The 16,006-nt window shown below is 47.4% G+C and overlaps 1 protein-coding gene across 17 annotated transcripts in view; it reads right to left on the bottom strand.

The window, feature by feature from the left end:
- Nucleotides 1-16,006, bottom strand: part of GRAMD1B (GRAM domain containing 1B) — a 161,351-nt gene that overhangs the window by 77,433 nt on the left and 67,912 nt on the right. The window contains exon 1 of one of the 17 annotated variants that reach the window (XM_029915183.1): nucleotides 15,128-15,224. The exons of 15 other annotated variants lie outside the window; for them this stretch is intronic. In XM_029915183.1, the coding sequence (XP_029771043.1) occupies nucleotides 15,128-15,150 (23 nt within the window). In that variant the 5' untranslated portion in view covers nucleotides 15,151-15,224. Of the gene's footprint in view, nucleotides 1-7,791; nucleotides 8,155-15,127; nucleotides 15,225-16,006 lie in introns of those variants that run through there. One more of the 17 variants, XM_029915191.1, reaches the window with a different exon arrangement.

Raw genomic sequence — 16,006 nt, forward strand, 5'->3', positions numbered from 1 at the left:
GAGTTTGCTTAGCATCTCTTTGCCCTTCCAAGCCCTCTTTTTCTTATTCTTCTGCACTTCTCTTCCTTGAGATTGGGGGCTCAGAAGAGGCAGGGTCTCCTTCCTCGGCAACGTTAGCGAGGGACGGACCAAACAGGCCACCCCTTGAGGTGTCCTTCTCGGCATCCCTCACCATGAAAAATGTCCACCCCCTGCCCTAATTCCCAGGCTGCAGCAGGCCGGGGTCCTTCAGGTCTGTCCATTTTCCTGAATGGCTATTCATCTCAGGAAAGCTGTGCATATGTTCACTCATTCACTGATTCAGGGGAGTGTCTACTGTATGCTGGGTAAACCTTAGAAAAGGCTGACTTCCTCTCTGCCTTGAGTGGCATTGGAGAGAGGCTGATACGGTGTGTCCTCTCAGAGGGCTCCCTCCTGTTCCTTGTGCTTGGTTCCTGCTCCCTGGAGTCTATCTAGCCCAGAGCCCAAGCACTTCAAGAATAACTTTCTCAACTGTACGAACAACATTTGTCATGACCAATTTCTAACTGGCACTAAAAGCAGGGAACATACGAAAAACTGAGAAATGAGGAGACAGATCAAAAGTAAAGGAAGTGGGGGAAAAAAAGCAAAAAAAAAAAAAAATCACTATTTCAAATTTTAAAAAATACTCTGCTTGCTTACATCATTCTATCTGCATAAAATGACCTCACTCCACAGATTCCTCTGATGCGATCCCAACCTTCCTTCAAAAGCTCTGCTCTCAACACACCTTCCACAGGGAGACTTCCCTGATGAACTCCCCCAAATCTTAAACTCTACGGCATCCCCTGGAATTCTCCAGTATGGCGCACTCCTGCTTATGTACCTGACGCATGGTGTCTGCCAGTCTATGGGTCCTAACCCTTATAATGCCATGTGCTCAAAACCCACAGGGTAGCTTTTCCTTCTTCTGCATGCCCAGTGGCACACCGTAACTGGCCAGCATTCTCCTGACACTGATGCTTGGCCAAGGCTCTGCTTCATTGGAAGAGCTGCTGCTCTCTTTCGTTATCTTCAGTGCCCTGTTACCACTGTTCACACCACCACCATTCATTCACTCATGTGCTCAATAAAACACATGTGGAATGTTCATGTGCCAAGCAGTGTACCATACACTGTCATTTATCTCGTGTGCAAATTCATTTAATCCTCAGACCAGACTATTATTAACATGTAACTGGCACACAACAACAGAGCTGATTTCAGAAGGAATGGTGGAAAATGTGGGCGACTGCTATGAAGTGGCAGACTATCGCCCTCTGGAAAAGAAGTACTCATCCACCTGGTCCTCTGATGCCAGGGAAATGGATGGGTCCTATCACACAGTTCCTTTGAGGCCCATTAATCACCTGGGTTTTCATTATATGTCCAAATGGACCAATATATTAAATTTAAAAAGCCAAATCCCAGAAGGGCTCAAAGAAAGCCAAAATGGATGTGTATATGGTAGTGGCTTGAGAGGAGATTTCTGTGAATAATGCCAAACACAGAAGCCATAGAGGTAGAGAGTGACCACCTGGATCACACTCAAACACACACGCTTCTACACACTGAAAACGGCCTGAAGTTAAAAAATGCGCCATCCAGAGAAAACACTTAATGGTGAATATCCTTATTACAATTGAGTCCTGAGCAATAAAAAGACAAACACCTCAACAGGAAGGTATGCAAAGAACAAAAAGGCGTTTCACGGGAGAAATATACATGGGTAATAAGGAGATTAAAAGCATGTCACCAAGGATCAAAGAGATGCAAATGAATGCAACTCTGAGATACCACTTGTGGAGTATCAGATTGGCAAAGACTAAAAGGAACGGTAATGCCAAGGCAGGCAAGGACAAGGGACAAGGGGAAGGAACAAACACTCCTAACTTGCTGGCGGGTATGTAAATTGGAAAACCTTTCCGAAGGGCAACTTGGCACTCTGTATGAGAGCTGCTGGCCTAGATGTGCCTGGCTGGCTCAGCTGGTAAAGCAAGCGAGTCTTGATCACAGGGTTGTGAGTTCAAGCTCCACGTTGGGTTTAGTGATTACTTAAAAATAAAATCTATTAAAAAAAAAAAAAAGCTGTTGACCTAAAAATCTGGCTTCTAAAGTATTCATCTAAAGAATGTTAAAGTATGTTGGTATGACATTATTTTTAATCTTGAAGTATGAGAAATAACCTAAGTGTCAAATACGAGGAGAATGGATAAGTACTTGTATTTCTGCAATACTGCCCCTTAAACATAATGATATAAAACAGTATTTATAACTACAGAGAGATCGAATGGTATCCATTAAAGGATTTCAGAACAGTGTATGGAGCAAGTTATAAGCTTCACCTATGTTTATCTATGTATAGTATACACAGAAAAAATAGCTCAAAGGATAAAAACCAAAATATTAATAGTGATTATCACAGAGGGGTGGTATTATGACTTCTTTTTGACTTTATGTTTTCTAATGTCTCTACAATACGCAGAGGCAATTGGTGATGCAAAAAAAACACAAATATTCAAACAAGTTAAAACCAATGATAATTTTTTCTGGAAAAAAAAGTTCTTGATTTTCGGAAGAGAGAAAATATGTAAAAGAACTCTGAAAAGCAGAAAGGACCATCCAAAGCCAAGAGCGCAGTCAATTACCCAGCAAATATGTTTGGAGCGCCAACTATGTGTAAAGCCCTGTAGAAAGCACCCAAAGAGAAAACAAAACTTGGAGTGACTCCCTAGTTTCAGGAAAGACTTAATACATTATAAAAGAATGATGCTTAATCCAAGACTGAAGTGATGGGGATCCAAACAAAGTGCACAGAGAATGGAAAAGGATGAATTAATTCCTGTCTGAATGACACACACGGGGTTGATTCTTCAAGAAGGTGAGAATGAAGATAAGTCCGAAGGAGAAATGGGGTTTCCACAGCCAGAGACCAGAGAACCATAAGCAAAGATGTAATATAACCTGAGAATGCAGGGACATGACATGGTGCACGTGCGACATGGCCCTTGCTAAGGAAAGGTGTGTCCGGAGGATGAGGACCTAGAGCCCAAGGAAGGCTGGAGTGACGAGGCTGGGCAGTCATGATGGAGCCAGAATGGGGAAGGCCTTAAGTGCCATGCCCAGGTGTCCCCTGTATTTTGTGGATTCCTAGAAGTCAAGTTCACTTTTGGGGGGTTGGGAGTCTGACCTGTATGACAGCTGAATGACCAGATCCAAGAGTGCCAAGAAAAGATGAGGTTATTCAGCCATAAAAGGGGAAAGAAGTGCTGATACATGCTATGATTTAAATGAGTCTTGAAAACATAACATGAAGTGAAGGAAGCCAATCACCGAAAGTCCACATATACCTATGATTCCGTTCAGGAAAGTCCAGAATGGGGAATCTATAGAGACAGGAAATAGATTAGTAGTTGCTGGGCTGGGTGGGTGTGGGTTATCTGCTAAAATGTACAGACGGGGTTTCTTTCTGAGGTGACGAAAATGCTCTCAAATTGCCCATGGTGTTGTTGCACATATTGTGAATATACTGAAATCCACTGAATTGTACACTTTAAATGAGTTAGTGGTTGGTAGGTGAATTATATCTCAAGAAAGCTTTAAAAAAAAGAAGAGATCAGCCAGGTGGCTACTGCAATGGGCCAAGCAAGGCATGGAAGGTTATGAATTAAGACAGAGGCAGCAAGTCATGGGAAAGAACAGAGGACAAACGAGAGAGGCTGCAAAGAGAGAACTGTGTGGAGAATGAGGAAGAGCAAAGGAGCCAACAGCTCCAGAGCTTCGAGCGTGAATGATTAGGACAAGAGGATGCGAAGAGAAGGCTGGCTGGGAGATTATCAGAAATAGGCTTTCTGTGCAGCCAGGAGCTTGGTCCTTTCAGGCAGCGACGAAGCAAGAGAGAGAGTTGAGGGCCTAGAGTTCACAATCCTTCTCCAGGCAGTGGTGAGAGACATCTTTTGTGACTGGTGACAATTACGATTCCATTTGGCAGGAGCGATCAGCTCAAAAGGGGTCCTAACTTATGCTTGGAAATATCCTCTGTGGAATTTAGACAAAGAAAGAAGGTTAGGACTGCAGCGAACAAGGGAAGCTGATTGTAGAGCACAATAGCCTTGGCATTTAACAGAGGGGAGTACTGCTCCAGGCCCAGATTTCCATCCTGTTGCTGCCGCTACAAACGTGATGGTTCACACGAAGATGCTCAATAACTGAATGGCAGTGGTTATTAGCTCCTTTAGCCCACATGCCTCATAGGAGTACACATTTTCTTTGCCTGTTTATATCAAAGGAGGCAAGAGCATGACGTAGCAATGCTTGGCTCATGAAATCAGAGGATTAAACAAAAAAGCCATTTGAGGGGCGCCTGGGTGCCTCAGTTGGTTAAGCATCTGACTCTTGACTTTGGCTCAGGCCACTATCTCAGTTTCATGAGTTTGAGCCCCACGTGGAGCTCTGTGCTTACAGCGCGGAGCCTGGTTGGGATTCTCCTTCTTTCTTTGCCTCTCCCCGGCTTGTACTCTCTCTGTCTCTCTCAAGATAAATGAGCTTTAAAAAAAAAAAAGTCATTTGAGCAAGCCAGGGTTGAGAGAGACTACACAAATAAATATATTTTAAAAGAGTATATTTTAGACCCCAAAGATGGTTAAAAAATAGTAATAATCATGTGCAGAGCAGATCACCTTCAAAAGCCCAGTTGTCACAGTCCCCAAGATTTGCATCGTGGGGCTCTTCGAGTTGAGCCTCTGGAAAACAAAGGGGTTTTGCATGTCATGGTGTTACCGGATAAAAATGCCGACCGTTCAGTAATGCATAAGAAGTTGAGGTCGCTGCAAGGAAGCTATTATGAAACAGCGAGGCTTCCAGTCTCAGGAGAATGGGTCCAAAAAAAGATCTTAACTGGAAGATAAATCTATTTGCACTCCAGCAGGAGAAAAATCGGAATTTTCCTACAATATGCAGCACTGGTGAGACCCTACGGAGAAGGGAGTCTGGGTCTCGCTGCCCCGCTACTTGAGTCAAGCCCCCCCCCCCCCCCGCTGCCATCCGCCCCAAGCCAAGGACCGATCCTACGCATTTTTGTGTTTCTACTACCAGCCCAGCAAGTGCCCCAGAAATGCTCAAGTAAACAAACGAATAAATGATTAAGAAGAGGACAGAAAGAATCCAGTGGGAACTTGAAACTATTAAAGGGTCCTGTACTCCAGAGAACCTTAGCCTGAAGTCCATGGGCATCCAGAAGAGATAAAAATCTGCTGCTCTAATCTCAACTATCATCTTCGAGATGTGGGTGCTGGTGCCTTGCCAAAGATCACACACACTCAGTGAGTGGCAGAACATGAACCAGCCTCCAGTTCAGTGACCAAGTGACCATACCCAGAGGGGACAGCAGACAGAAGAGTTCCAGCAATGAGACTAAAATATATACGGCTGTGAACTTGAAAGGAGTAACACTGACTGACAGTGGCCTAAAAGACTACCTTTCTCAGTGATTCCAGGGAAGATGGGCAGTGGAGTTCTCTGTATCCATCTAGGGCATGAGAGACCCTGGTGGATTTTAAGTATGTGGAGAGCCAGGTTATGACTATACTCTCTTTTTGCACAATGTTAAATGTAAAACAAGGAAATTTGTAACAGCAGCTTAACATTTATAAGGTAATAATGTGCCAGTCCCCACCCCCAATATATTCTCAGGAGTTATCTTCCCACAACCCTCCAAGGCCAGGTGGGATTAGCCCCATTTTATAGATGAGAAAATCAAGGCTTGACAGAGTAGGTGACTTGCCTAGAGTCATGCAACCAAAAAGGAACAGAACCACCTACGCCTGTCCCTTAGGCTCCCATAGAGGTAAAGGGAGGGAGCCCCATGCTATGCAGTGGACATTCGTGTGGAGTTAGAACATAGGCCCTGCCTGAGAAGCGTAACATACTCAAAATATACACCCTGCCGGTGGGGGGCGGGGGGGTCCTTAGCCAGGGGACAGTTCCTAAGACCTGCAACTTCTGGGGCTTGTCCTCCCAACCTTTGAATATCTTCACAAATCTCATACAATGAACAAACTGAACGGCTTTCAAATATTTAGATATTGTTATAATGCTTAGCAGGATGAGTAACAATGTTTAATTTTCCCCCTTTAAGCTGAACAGCTACATTATATACAATTCTTTTGGATGCATATGTTTTGCAAATAAAAAAAAAAAGAAGTTAAAAAAAAAAAAAAAAGACACCGTGACCCAGCCCCAAAGTGAAGCCACCAGATCAGCAATGACTAGGGTCATGGCTCAGCATGGGGCGCTGAACACTGCAGAACTAGTTTGCTACATGAACCCCTGACACAGCCGGCCCCACTCCCCAGGAAGACCACCCCACCTCTGCAGCAAGCCCTTCCTGAATTGTCAGGTTTAAAGCTCCCAACTTTGGGGACGCCTGAGTGGCTCAGTCAGTTAAGTGTCCAACTCTCGATGTCAGCTCAGGTCATGGATGGAACCTCGCTCTAGGCTCTGCACTGACAGCAAGGGACCTGCTTGAGATGCTCTCTCTCCTTGCCCTCTCTGGCCCTTTCCCTTGCACTCTCTCAAAATAAACAAACTTTTAAAAATAAAAGAAAGCTCCAAATTTCTACCACATAAATACTCTTTCCCACTAAGTCAAGGACTCAAGGGTAGAGGTGAAGAGCACAGGCTTTAGGGCCAGACAATTTCAGTTTTATCCCACTTCTACCTCTAACCATGGGGTCCTGGCCCTGTTACTTAAACCTCTTTGAGACTTAGTTTCCTTACCTGAAAAAAAAGGGATAAATACCTCCTTTGCTGTAGAGTTGTATAAGGATTACATGACATGAGAGAGAAGTGGGGGAGAGAAAGAGACAGAAGGAGAAATAAAGGGAGAAAGGGAGGGAAGAAGGAAAGAGAGGAGGGAGAGGGGGAGAGTGGGAGAGAGGGAGAGGGGGAGGGAGGGAGAGGGGGAGGGAGGGAGAGAAGGAGAAAGGGAGAGGAGAGGAGAGGGGAGGGGAGGGGAGAGAGAGAGAGAGAGAGAAAGGAAGGAAGAGGGGCACCTGGGTGGCTCAGTCGGTTGAGCTTCCAACTAAATTTCAGCTCAGGTCATGATCCCAGGGTTGTGGGATCAAGCCCTGAATCAGGCTCCATGCTGCTGGTAGAGTCTGCTTAACATTCTCTATCCCCCACTCATGCATTCTCTCTAAAATAAAATAAATTAAAAAAGGAAAGAGACAAATAAAGAAAAGCTCACAGTAGCATTGTTTTAACTTGTAATATCTTTTTCCTGCCCGCTCTCAAACCACCCACGTGTGCTCCAGGCCCTAGTACGTCTTGCCCACCAAGTCTGGAAATACATCTGGACCTGAGGCCAAATATGGCCCATCCTGGACCCAAGGCCTATTCCCAGCTGAGTACAACAAGCCCACGTGCCTCTGCCTCACCTGTGAGACTACCTGGGCTGTAGGTGGGACCTGTCTTACCATCTTAGTATCTACCCCCAGCGTCCCCACACACCCCTGTGATCCAATCAGGCCACGTAGGCGCTCTCTCTCTTCCCCCAGGCTCTTGCTTTGGTTTCTGTGGTCTAGTTCTTGCTTCTTCCCTGTCTAGTTCTCTTGAAATTTCAGTGGCCCTCATCGTTCAAGGCTCAACTCTCAGGATGCATGGGTGGCTCAGACAGTTGAGCATCTGGCTCCTAATTTCGGCTAGGGTCCTGATGCCACAGTTGGGGGATCAAGCCCTGTGTCAGGCTCCACACTGAGCATGGAGCCTGCTTGGGATTTTCTCTGTCTCTGTCTCTCGCTCTCTCTCCTTGACTCATACTCTAAAAAATGAATGAATGAATGAATGAATGAATGAATAAAATCACACTCTTTCCACCTCTTCTTCAGCCCTTCTCCATTTACTTTGCCCATTATTGCTCTCCTTCTCAGTTCTTGCATACCTTTTTAGCTGTAAATCATATTCATTAAACACCTTCACAAATTACCTTGACAAATTCTTCTAACTTTTCGTGAGTATTAGTCTTCTCTCTTCTTATGGGCACAGCCCTGTCTTCCAGTTGCTTTATAACTATGGTGGTTAAGAGCATCATGCTCTTAAGTCAGAGGAGTGAAGACTTTAGGGGCTGTGTGGCCTTGAGCTGATGATTTAACCTCTCTGTGGTTCAAAAGATACACGTGATACAGTAAGGTGTTGTGTAAGTATTAGCTATTACTATTAATATCCTTATCATCATGGTCACTATTACAGGTTTTAGAACATTATTAGAGTGTTTAGGATAAGACCACTATCTCTAAAGTATCCAGTAAATACATATCCCTTTGCTGCATTTGAGAGGCATCTTTATCTGTCTGAATTAAGGGGAAGTAAGCTTTGTGAAAGGGCTAGACAACAGATATTTTAGCTTTGTGGGCTATAGGTATCTGTCATAACTGCTCATTTCTGACACTGTACCACGAAAGCAGCCACAAAAAATGCCATACACTAATGAGTGTGACTGGGTACCAATAAAACTTTATTTAAGGACACCAAAGTCTTAATTTCATATAATTTTCACCCATCATGAAATACCACTCCTCTTGATTCTTTTCAACCATTAAAAAATGTAATAACAAAAAAAAAAAAACCCCACACAAAACATATTTAGCTTGCAAGCTGCATGAAAACAGGCAACAAGCCGAACTTGGTCCCTGGCTGTTGTGCGTTGACCCATGGTCTAAAGTTACACCACGCCTTCCATAACATCTCAAATCAAGGCCCTTATTCTACCAGCAGTAAGAAAACCATCATCGGGTTTTCAGAAACGAAGTGGACCTGTGGCCGCACTTCCATAAAGCAGGTGTGGAGTCCTGGATCTCCTCCCCTCCTGCCCTCCGGAAGCCTGCTGCTTCCCAGCCTTCCTGCGGTCAGGCCGCGTGATGACTTGCGGATCATGCACAAGGGCAAGGGCACCGTGCTTGCTTTGGAGGAAAAACACAGAAGAGTGAGGCTCTCCTGCCCCCGGACCTCTGCAGTGACTGAGGAGGGGGTACTAGGAGACTCTACAGCCTAGATCACTGAACCACCCGTGTGCCTCACGGAGGACAGCTTCCCTGGAGTCTTTTCCAGAGCCTCCAAGGGGCTTCTGGTGATCAAGAGTTAACTTCCGATGAGTCAAGCTACTGAGTATGTGAAGGGGGTTGGGGGAGGGGGAGGCAGTTGCTGTCAGAGCAGAACCTAGTCTACCCAGTTTAGCCCAACATCTCTGTGCAAATATAAACCAAAGAATGGCATTATGGGTAAGAACACAACAGCATCTATCAATATCTCATTTACCTATTCTTTCACCTTAGCTCATTTGGGAAACAAACATCCGGCCATCTGGACAAGGGATTGGAGGCATTCTAGCACAAACCATCTCTTCCAAAAATGACATTCAATGACAACAAGTCTCCGAATGGCCAGGAGGAAGGGTCTCTAACCAGAAGTGCAGGAGTGCCCCCTATCCGCGGGGTTCCACTTAAAGACCCCCCAGTGGACCCCTGAAACCACAGGGTGTACCGAACCCTATCCAGACTACCCTTTTTCTTACAGGCACACACCTGTGATTAAGTTTAATTTATAAATTAGGCAAAGAAAGAGATTAACAATAACTAATAACAAAATGATTACAATGTACTGTAATAAAAGTTCTGTGAATGTGATCTCTCACACACACACAAAATACCTCATTCTACTATACTCACGCTTGCTGTGATGGTGTGAGGTGATAAAATGCCTGTGCAGGAGGATGACGTGAGGGGAAGGGGGGAGGGGCTCATGGCACTGCGCTGGGCTCCTACTGGCCCTCTGAGGACGCATCAGAAGGAGGGCCACTTGCTTCCAGACCACAGCTGGCTGTGGGTAACTGAAACCTCACGAAGCAAAATCACGGATAAGGGGGGACTGCTGTCCCTCCAGAGTGAGTTGCTTTGACACCATCCCTGCCAACCATCTACCCATTCTAACACAGTATGTTTCTTTCTCCTTAGACTAATGATGACGGTGGCGAGAACAACAATAAATCATGTGGCCTGCCACTCATGTCAAGCCGGGTGCAGTTCCCAACGTAGAAACCTGGATGAGAGGTGGGAAAGGTCTACCCTTTAAAAAAAAATCTGTAGAATCAGAAGATTCCGTCAGTGCCCTGAGCTGTCCTGATCACTCATGGGATTTAAATGCTTAGGTGACCAGCACTCCGTGCCCTGGATTTAACAGGCATGGGGAAATCCCGATTCCCATCCCACCAAATAATAAAGTAAATCTTGCACTGTGAGCTAGAGGGTGTGCCTGCTGGGGCATGTTTGTAAAGGAGAATTTAATATTTTCAAACAAATTTTTTTTAGGGTCTCCTGTTGGCTAAGGAAGTGCACCAGAGTCTGCATTATGAGTGACAGTTCTGTAGCAAGTGGGGCCTTGTTCTAAACCATGAGTGAAAAGGAAGCTGACAGACAGACTAATCCGCCCAGCACTGTCATTTAACACCGCTTGCAAAACAGCGACCACCCAAGGCAACCAGAAGTCACCTACCAAGGCCACATAGCAGGCAGGGAGGTGGTTACAAGGTTCAGATTCTGGAGAACCGGGTCTCCAGAATCTCAAGCTACTGAGCGACCCCAACCTCCACGATGGCTCCCCTCCTGGGAAGCATCTGATGACCTGGGAAGCCTGGCTCTGACAGACGTCCCATCCAGGCCTTCCTCGTCCTCTGTAGAAAATGTCTCACAGAGAGAACCCTGAATGAGAGAAAGATGACCTGGTCTGGACACTCCGCAGAAACAGAAATTCCAAACTTTTTCTTTGCGTCTAACTGAAACCCTCTTAGGCAATGTCACCAACTTCTTTTCTGGGTCTACGCCAGGGCTGAAGAAGGAACAGTGAGTGTTCCACCCGTTCGCAGGTTAGAAGGAAAAAAAGCATACTGGACGGCTGATCTTTGGTATCTGATGACATATGGCTGATCACAAATCTCCATGAGACACGGAAGAAACCAAAAAGTCACTTTGGTCCCGGCTACCTGGTAAGGACATCAGCAAGCAGGCTCCCTCACACAGTGCTCACATTCCTAAAGAGACCGCGGGAGAGCACACTCACTCACTTGCCGGCTCAAATGCAAACAGAAGCTCAAAACTTCTCTCACCTGTGGCCCATGGCCTGACCACAGAAATGCTTCCCCTGCAACGTGTCGAGAACTACACTCTCGTTACTCCTATCTTCCTGGAACTGAATTCTTGCAGCAGCACGTGGACCTTCCCGAAGGTCTGGCCAAGCCTCCGGGCTCCATGGAGACCACACCCACCCGCCCCGGCAGATGTGAGGACCGGTAACACGTGGACAGAGAATCAAGACAGATGTCGCTACAGCCTGCCAAGTCCTCTGGGGGCCCCAACCATCTGGACATGGAGCAGCCCCACCACACTGGAGAGTTTCTTGGCACTGGGGGCTCTGGAGCCCTACAGGATTGAGGAATGCCTTTATATCACACGCACCCCTCCCCAATAAATAATAAATAAATAAGCAAATAAATGGAAAGGCCGCAGGAGCCCAGGAGGATTGGGGAATGCTTCTTTAAAAACATTACATGGCTTCCAAACTCCACGTGTTCCCAGCTCTGCTTTGGCACAGCCCCACGTGTTTGCACCTGCCACCTCCTCTCTGTCTCTTCCATCACTGTCCTTACCTTGTGCACCAAGTTATCTGAAGACAGAATTGCAGAATCCTCTTTTGAGAGAGTCTAAAGACCCTCACAAAGGGGAGGCTGAAAAAGCAGGATTTCTCTCTCACAATATAACCACTGTCAATCACGGACAGGGACCTTCATCAGCTTCATCCAAAAGCATCCCCGGTGATAACCTCCTAACCGCACGAGTGGAGGTATTAGTGCTGTACATAGCACAGCCTTTACTTACCTACCACTGGCCAGGCTCCGAACCCCGACTCAGGTGCCAATCACACCAGGAATCTTCTTTGCTGCCCCAGCTGAAATGAATGCCAGCCTCCTCTGAATTTCTAGTGTTCCTTGTCTATTTCATGTATCCGTTCCTTAGCATTTACAGATTTATTTGGGAGAGGGAGAGGGAGAAAAAGTGTGTGTGTGTGTGTGTGTGTGTGTGTGTGTGTGTGTGTGTGTGTGAAGAGGGGGGTTGGGTCTTTTATCTGTGAAGCAAGCTACCAGTCCCCAGATGTCAGAGGCAATGCCCTTTACGTTTTTTAGCCCCCACAATACCTAACCACAGGACTGTGAAAATGATAATGACTTGGTCAACATTTGTAGCAAGAAGGGATGGGTGAATAATGGATGTATAGATCCTGACTTTGCCCTCTGGGAAAGTAGGTCTAATGCAAATACAATTTGCTGTTGCTCACAAAACTGAAATAATAATCCAGTAATAGGACTGCGCCCTACCTTTTTCACTAGACAGTTGCATGAATTTAGGCAAAACTCTTTCTGACTCGGTACCTCGATTTCCCTAGCTCTCAAATGGAGATGCCAGCTGCTTCCTGGGGATCAATTAAGATAATACAATTCTAATAGTCTAACAAAATAAATATAAGGCAAAGAGACCATAAAGCAGAAAAAAAGCCAATACATGGGATTGCTACACGTGGAGGAAAATGCACCAAGAACAGATGAATCACTAGGGACAATTACCCACAAGTCCAAAGCCTGACTCCTATCTGTACACCCTCACTGTGACTCAGTTTCCTCACTCTGTAAAATGAGGCTCTTAACCACACGGCTGTAGGCACTATAGGACTTCATGTATGTAAAGTGCTTAAAATAGTCCTTGACACACAATAAGCACTCAATAAATATTAGTTGCCATTATTATTCCTTTTTTATCAGCATTATTATCATTTTTTATACAACACATAGTAGGATTCCAGAAATGTTCCTAGAAGTGACTCAAACACTAGGAAGTCAATTAATTCCATTCTCTTCCATATGCAGATAATGTTACCCAGAACAGGACAGCCAATATATTTGGTCACCTTGTTCCTACTAAGTCTTCCTGTTGACAGAGGAGAACCCTGACAGAGGATATCAGCAAAGGGAGCCACATTTCAAGCCCAGACATTCACAATACAACTACAAGGTTAGCCCCTGGTCCAAAATGGACCAAAAGATGTGCATCTATCGAAAGGGAATCGAAGGATCTAACACTCTCCAGGCAAACGTAAATGGCAAAACTTCTCCATCCTTCTAATACTGTATTTGGCTGGAAACGACAAGGTTACCCCAATTACAGTTGCCAGCATAACACTGATCTCCTGTTGAAATGCATCAAGAGATATTCAAGGCAGATTTTTTAAAGGCACATCTCTCTGCGTGTCCCCGAGGGACCGACCAGGGCTGAGCAGAGAAGCATTCTGGTTAAAGTGATGTCTCATCCTGAGAGACTGCCAGGCACCCCCTCAGCCCCAACCCGGCGTGCTGACAGCAGGGGCACGGAAGAACGCTGAGTGGTTTCTGAAGATGAGCCCAGTGTCCCCACTCTTCCGGCAGGACCAGGGTCTCCCTTTGGAGGCCTCATCCAAGTTACAGGCCCAGCTGGGCTCCGCTGAGGGACAAAGAGGTACTCTGGATGCTGACTGAGCCTGGCATTCCCAGAGACAACAGATTTTGCTAATGCCTTTCCAATCCTGAAGAGCAAGGAACGTGGCCCCAAGAAAGCAGGAGGGGCACTGAAATACCTCTACCTCCTTTTCTCAACCTCGGGGTGGGGGTAGAGGGGCCTTCAGCACAAGGGCTACAGATAGGAGGGGGCGACACCAAATCTTGAGAAGAGACTACAGGCTGCAGGGGGGTGTCACTGATGCTTATCACTCTCATGACCTCACAGTTTTTAAGAGTTAAGCTCACAAGAACTAAGCTCCTCCCTCTCCTTTCTGCAAAGGACCTTTTCAAGACCCACTAAAGGGCCTTCTTGCCTAGAGGAGGAGGGCTGGACTAGACTAATCCTGTTTAACCTAGGGTAGGGAGTTCAGGAAAGCCGGATGTGAGCTAGAGCCAGGATAAGACTACATGAATTAAACTGCTCAATACCTACCCCGGGACTCTGGAAATCACCCTCCAATCTACAGAGCTCACTTCCCGCGGTCCCACCATGGACTGCGGGTGGACTAGCCCCAAGAAGGGAGGCCGCATCCCTGCAGGAATCTCTCCCAAACTCTCCTCCTCCCACCCTCTGCTGTCAAGGGGAGAAGCACCATCCCCAGCCCAGAGAGCTGGTCTCCTGTAAGCTGCACATACCAGCCCCTCAGGGAGTGCCATATCCCTGCTGTGACAAAGTTTCCCAGGCCGAATCTCCAGTTTCTAAACCAGATAAAAAAGCCAATTCACCCACCCACCCACCTGATTGCGAGGAGGAAAGGGAGAGGTGACGGTTTTATTTTTAAAATGGAAGGCAAAAATACTCTGCTTCTGTGGCTACCAGACAGCTAGTTCATACCCCAAGCAAGAGGAGGCTCTAATATCCCCAGATCAGGCCCTGGAAGAGGGGTCTCCAAAGCCCCAAGGGATGTGTGTGTGTGTGTGTGTGTGTGTGTGTGTGTGTGTGTGTGTTGGCATGCCAGAGGCCAGGGCCTGGTCCTCCTGACTTCTCAGAGAGAAGCCTCGAAGAGATCAGAGCCTGCCCACTGGGATGAGGGTCCCCTATTGAGCTAGGCAAACAGGGCCCCTGGGGCTGGCTGTCGAGCTGGGGAGAGAGCCACTGAGCCAAACAGCCCCGCGTGACCCACGGGACCCTTCTTTACCAAGTTCCCTCAGCATGCACCACCGGCCAGACCCCTCAAAGTTGGAGCCTCTTTCCAGCTGCACTTGGATTCTCTCCACAGCCCCCAACTTCCACCGACCCCTTCCTCCCCTCTCCGTCCCTGGGGAAGATGCTGCAGCAGGGCAGAGGCTGGGATGAGCCAGAGAGGGCGACCCAACTTTGTAGGGTGTGCGGCCCCCCTCCTGACCCCTCGAGAACTATGGGAGGAAGTCAGGCTTGTGTGAAGGAGACCTCTTGAGGATGCTCAGGTGCCGGGGGTGGGGGAGGGTGGGGGGGGCATGGGGTTGAACAATGATGACGAGGAGGAAGGGGCCGTTTCCCTCTCCTCTACTTACCAGGAGAGCTTGAATCCTTTCATTAGTACAGGCACGGTAATCCACTGACCGTGTCCTTAGCATCCCCGTGACAGCTCCAGAGGTCCCAGGACATATTTGAAAAGATGACGAAGTCCCCAAAGAACAGAAGCCCATGTAATGTGACTTGAACACAGAGAGAGAAAGACAGAGAAAGAGAGAGCGAGATCCGGCGCCAGCCAGAAGAACCACTGCGGGCTGGGCTCCGAGGCCAAGGGCAGCCTCTGCAAATCCAGCCCCTGGGGCTGGAGCTGCCTGCCTGAGCCGTTGTGGCCACTGCCAGCTTCTGATGGGGACAGGCAACGCCAGCGAGGCTGCAAAACAAGCCCCGGAGTGGCTGTCAACAGGCAGGCCGGCCGGCCACCTGCCCACCCTTGCCTCCCGCCAGCTCAGAGCAGCCTGTGGGGGGGAAAGGACCCAAGGAGAGCCCAGCAGGAGAGCAAGAACGGAGCCCGAACCTGCACCTCTCGTCCCCCAGGCGGCAGCTCCCACAGCTCCATTTAATCTCCTCATCAATGCAGTACCCAAGCAAAGCACAGCCAGCCACTTCCGCCCATTTAAAGACACAGCACATGTTTTGTCCCAGGATGGGACAGAAAGTCAGAGGGTGGGCAAGCAAGGTGATGCCCGAGAAGGAAGAGGAGAGGGGGCAGGAAGAGCGCAAGCCGCGCACTTCCACAAGCATCCACCCAGGGTGTTAAAAAAATTGCCACACCCTGGGGGGGAGGGGAGCACTGACTCCAGGCCCTCTGCAAACCTCTGCATCCCAAGCGGGCAGACCCGAAAGCCCACCACCTCCCGCTCCTCCCGTGGTTAGTCCCTAGAGGCCCAAAGGCGAGATGCTCAGGACCACCTTAAATA

The sequence above is a fragment of the Suricata suricatta genome, chromosome 11 (genome assembly GCF_006229205.1).
Source record: "Suricata suricatta isolate VVHF042 chromosome 11, meerkat_22Aug2017_6uvM2_HiC, whole genome shotgun sequence".
NCBI lineage: Eukaryota > Metazoa > Chordata > Mammalia > Carnivora > Herpestidae > Suricata > Suricata suricatta.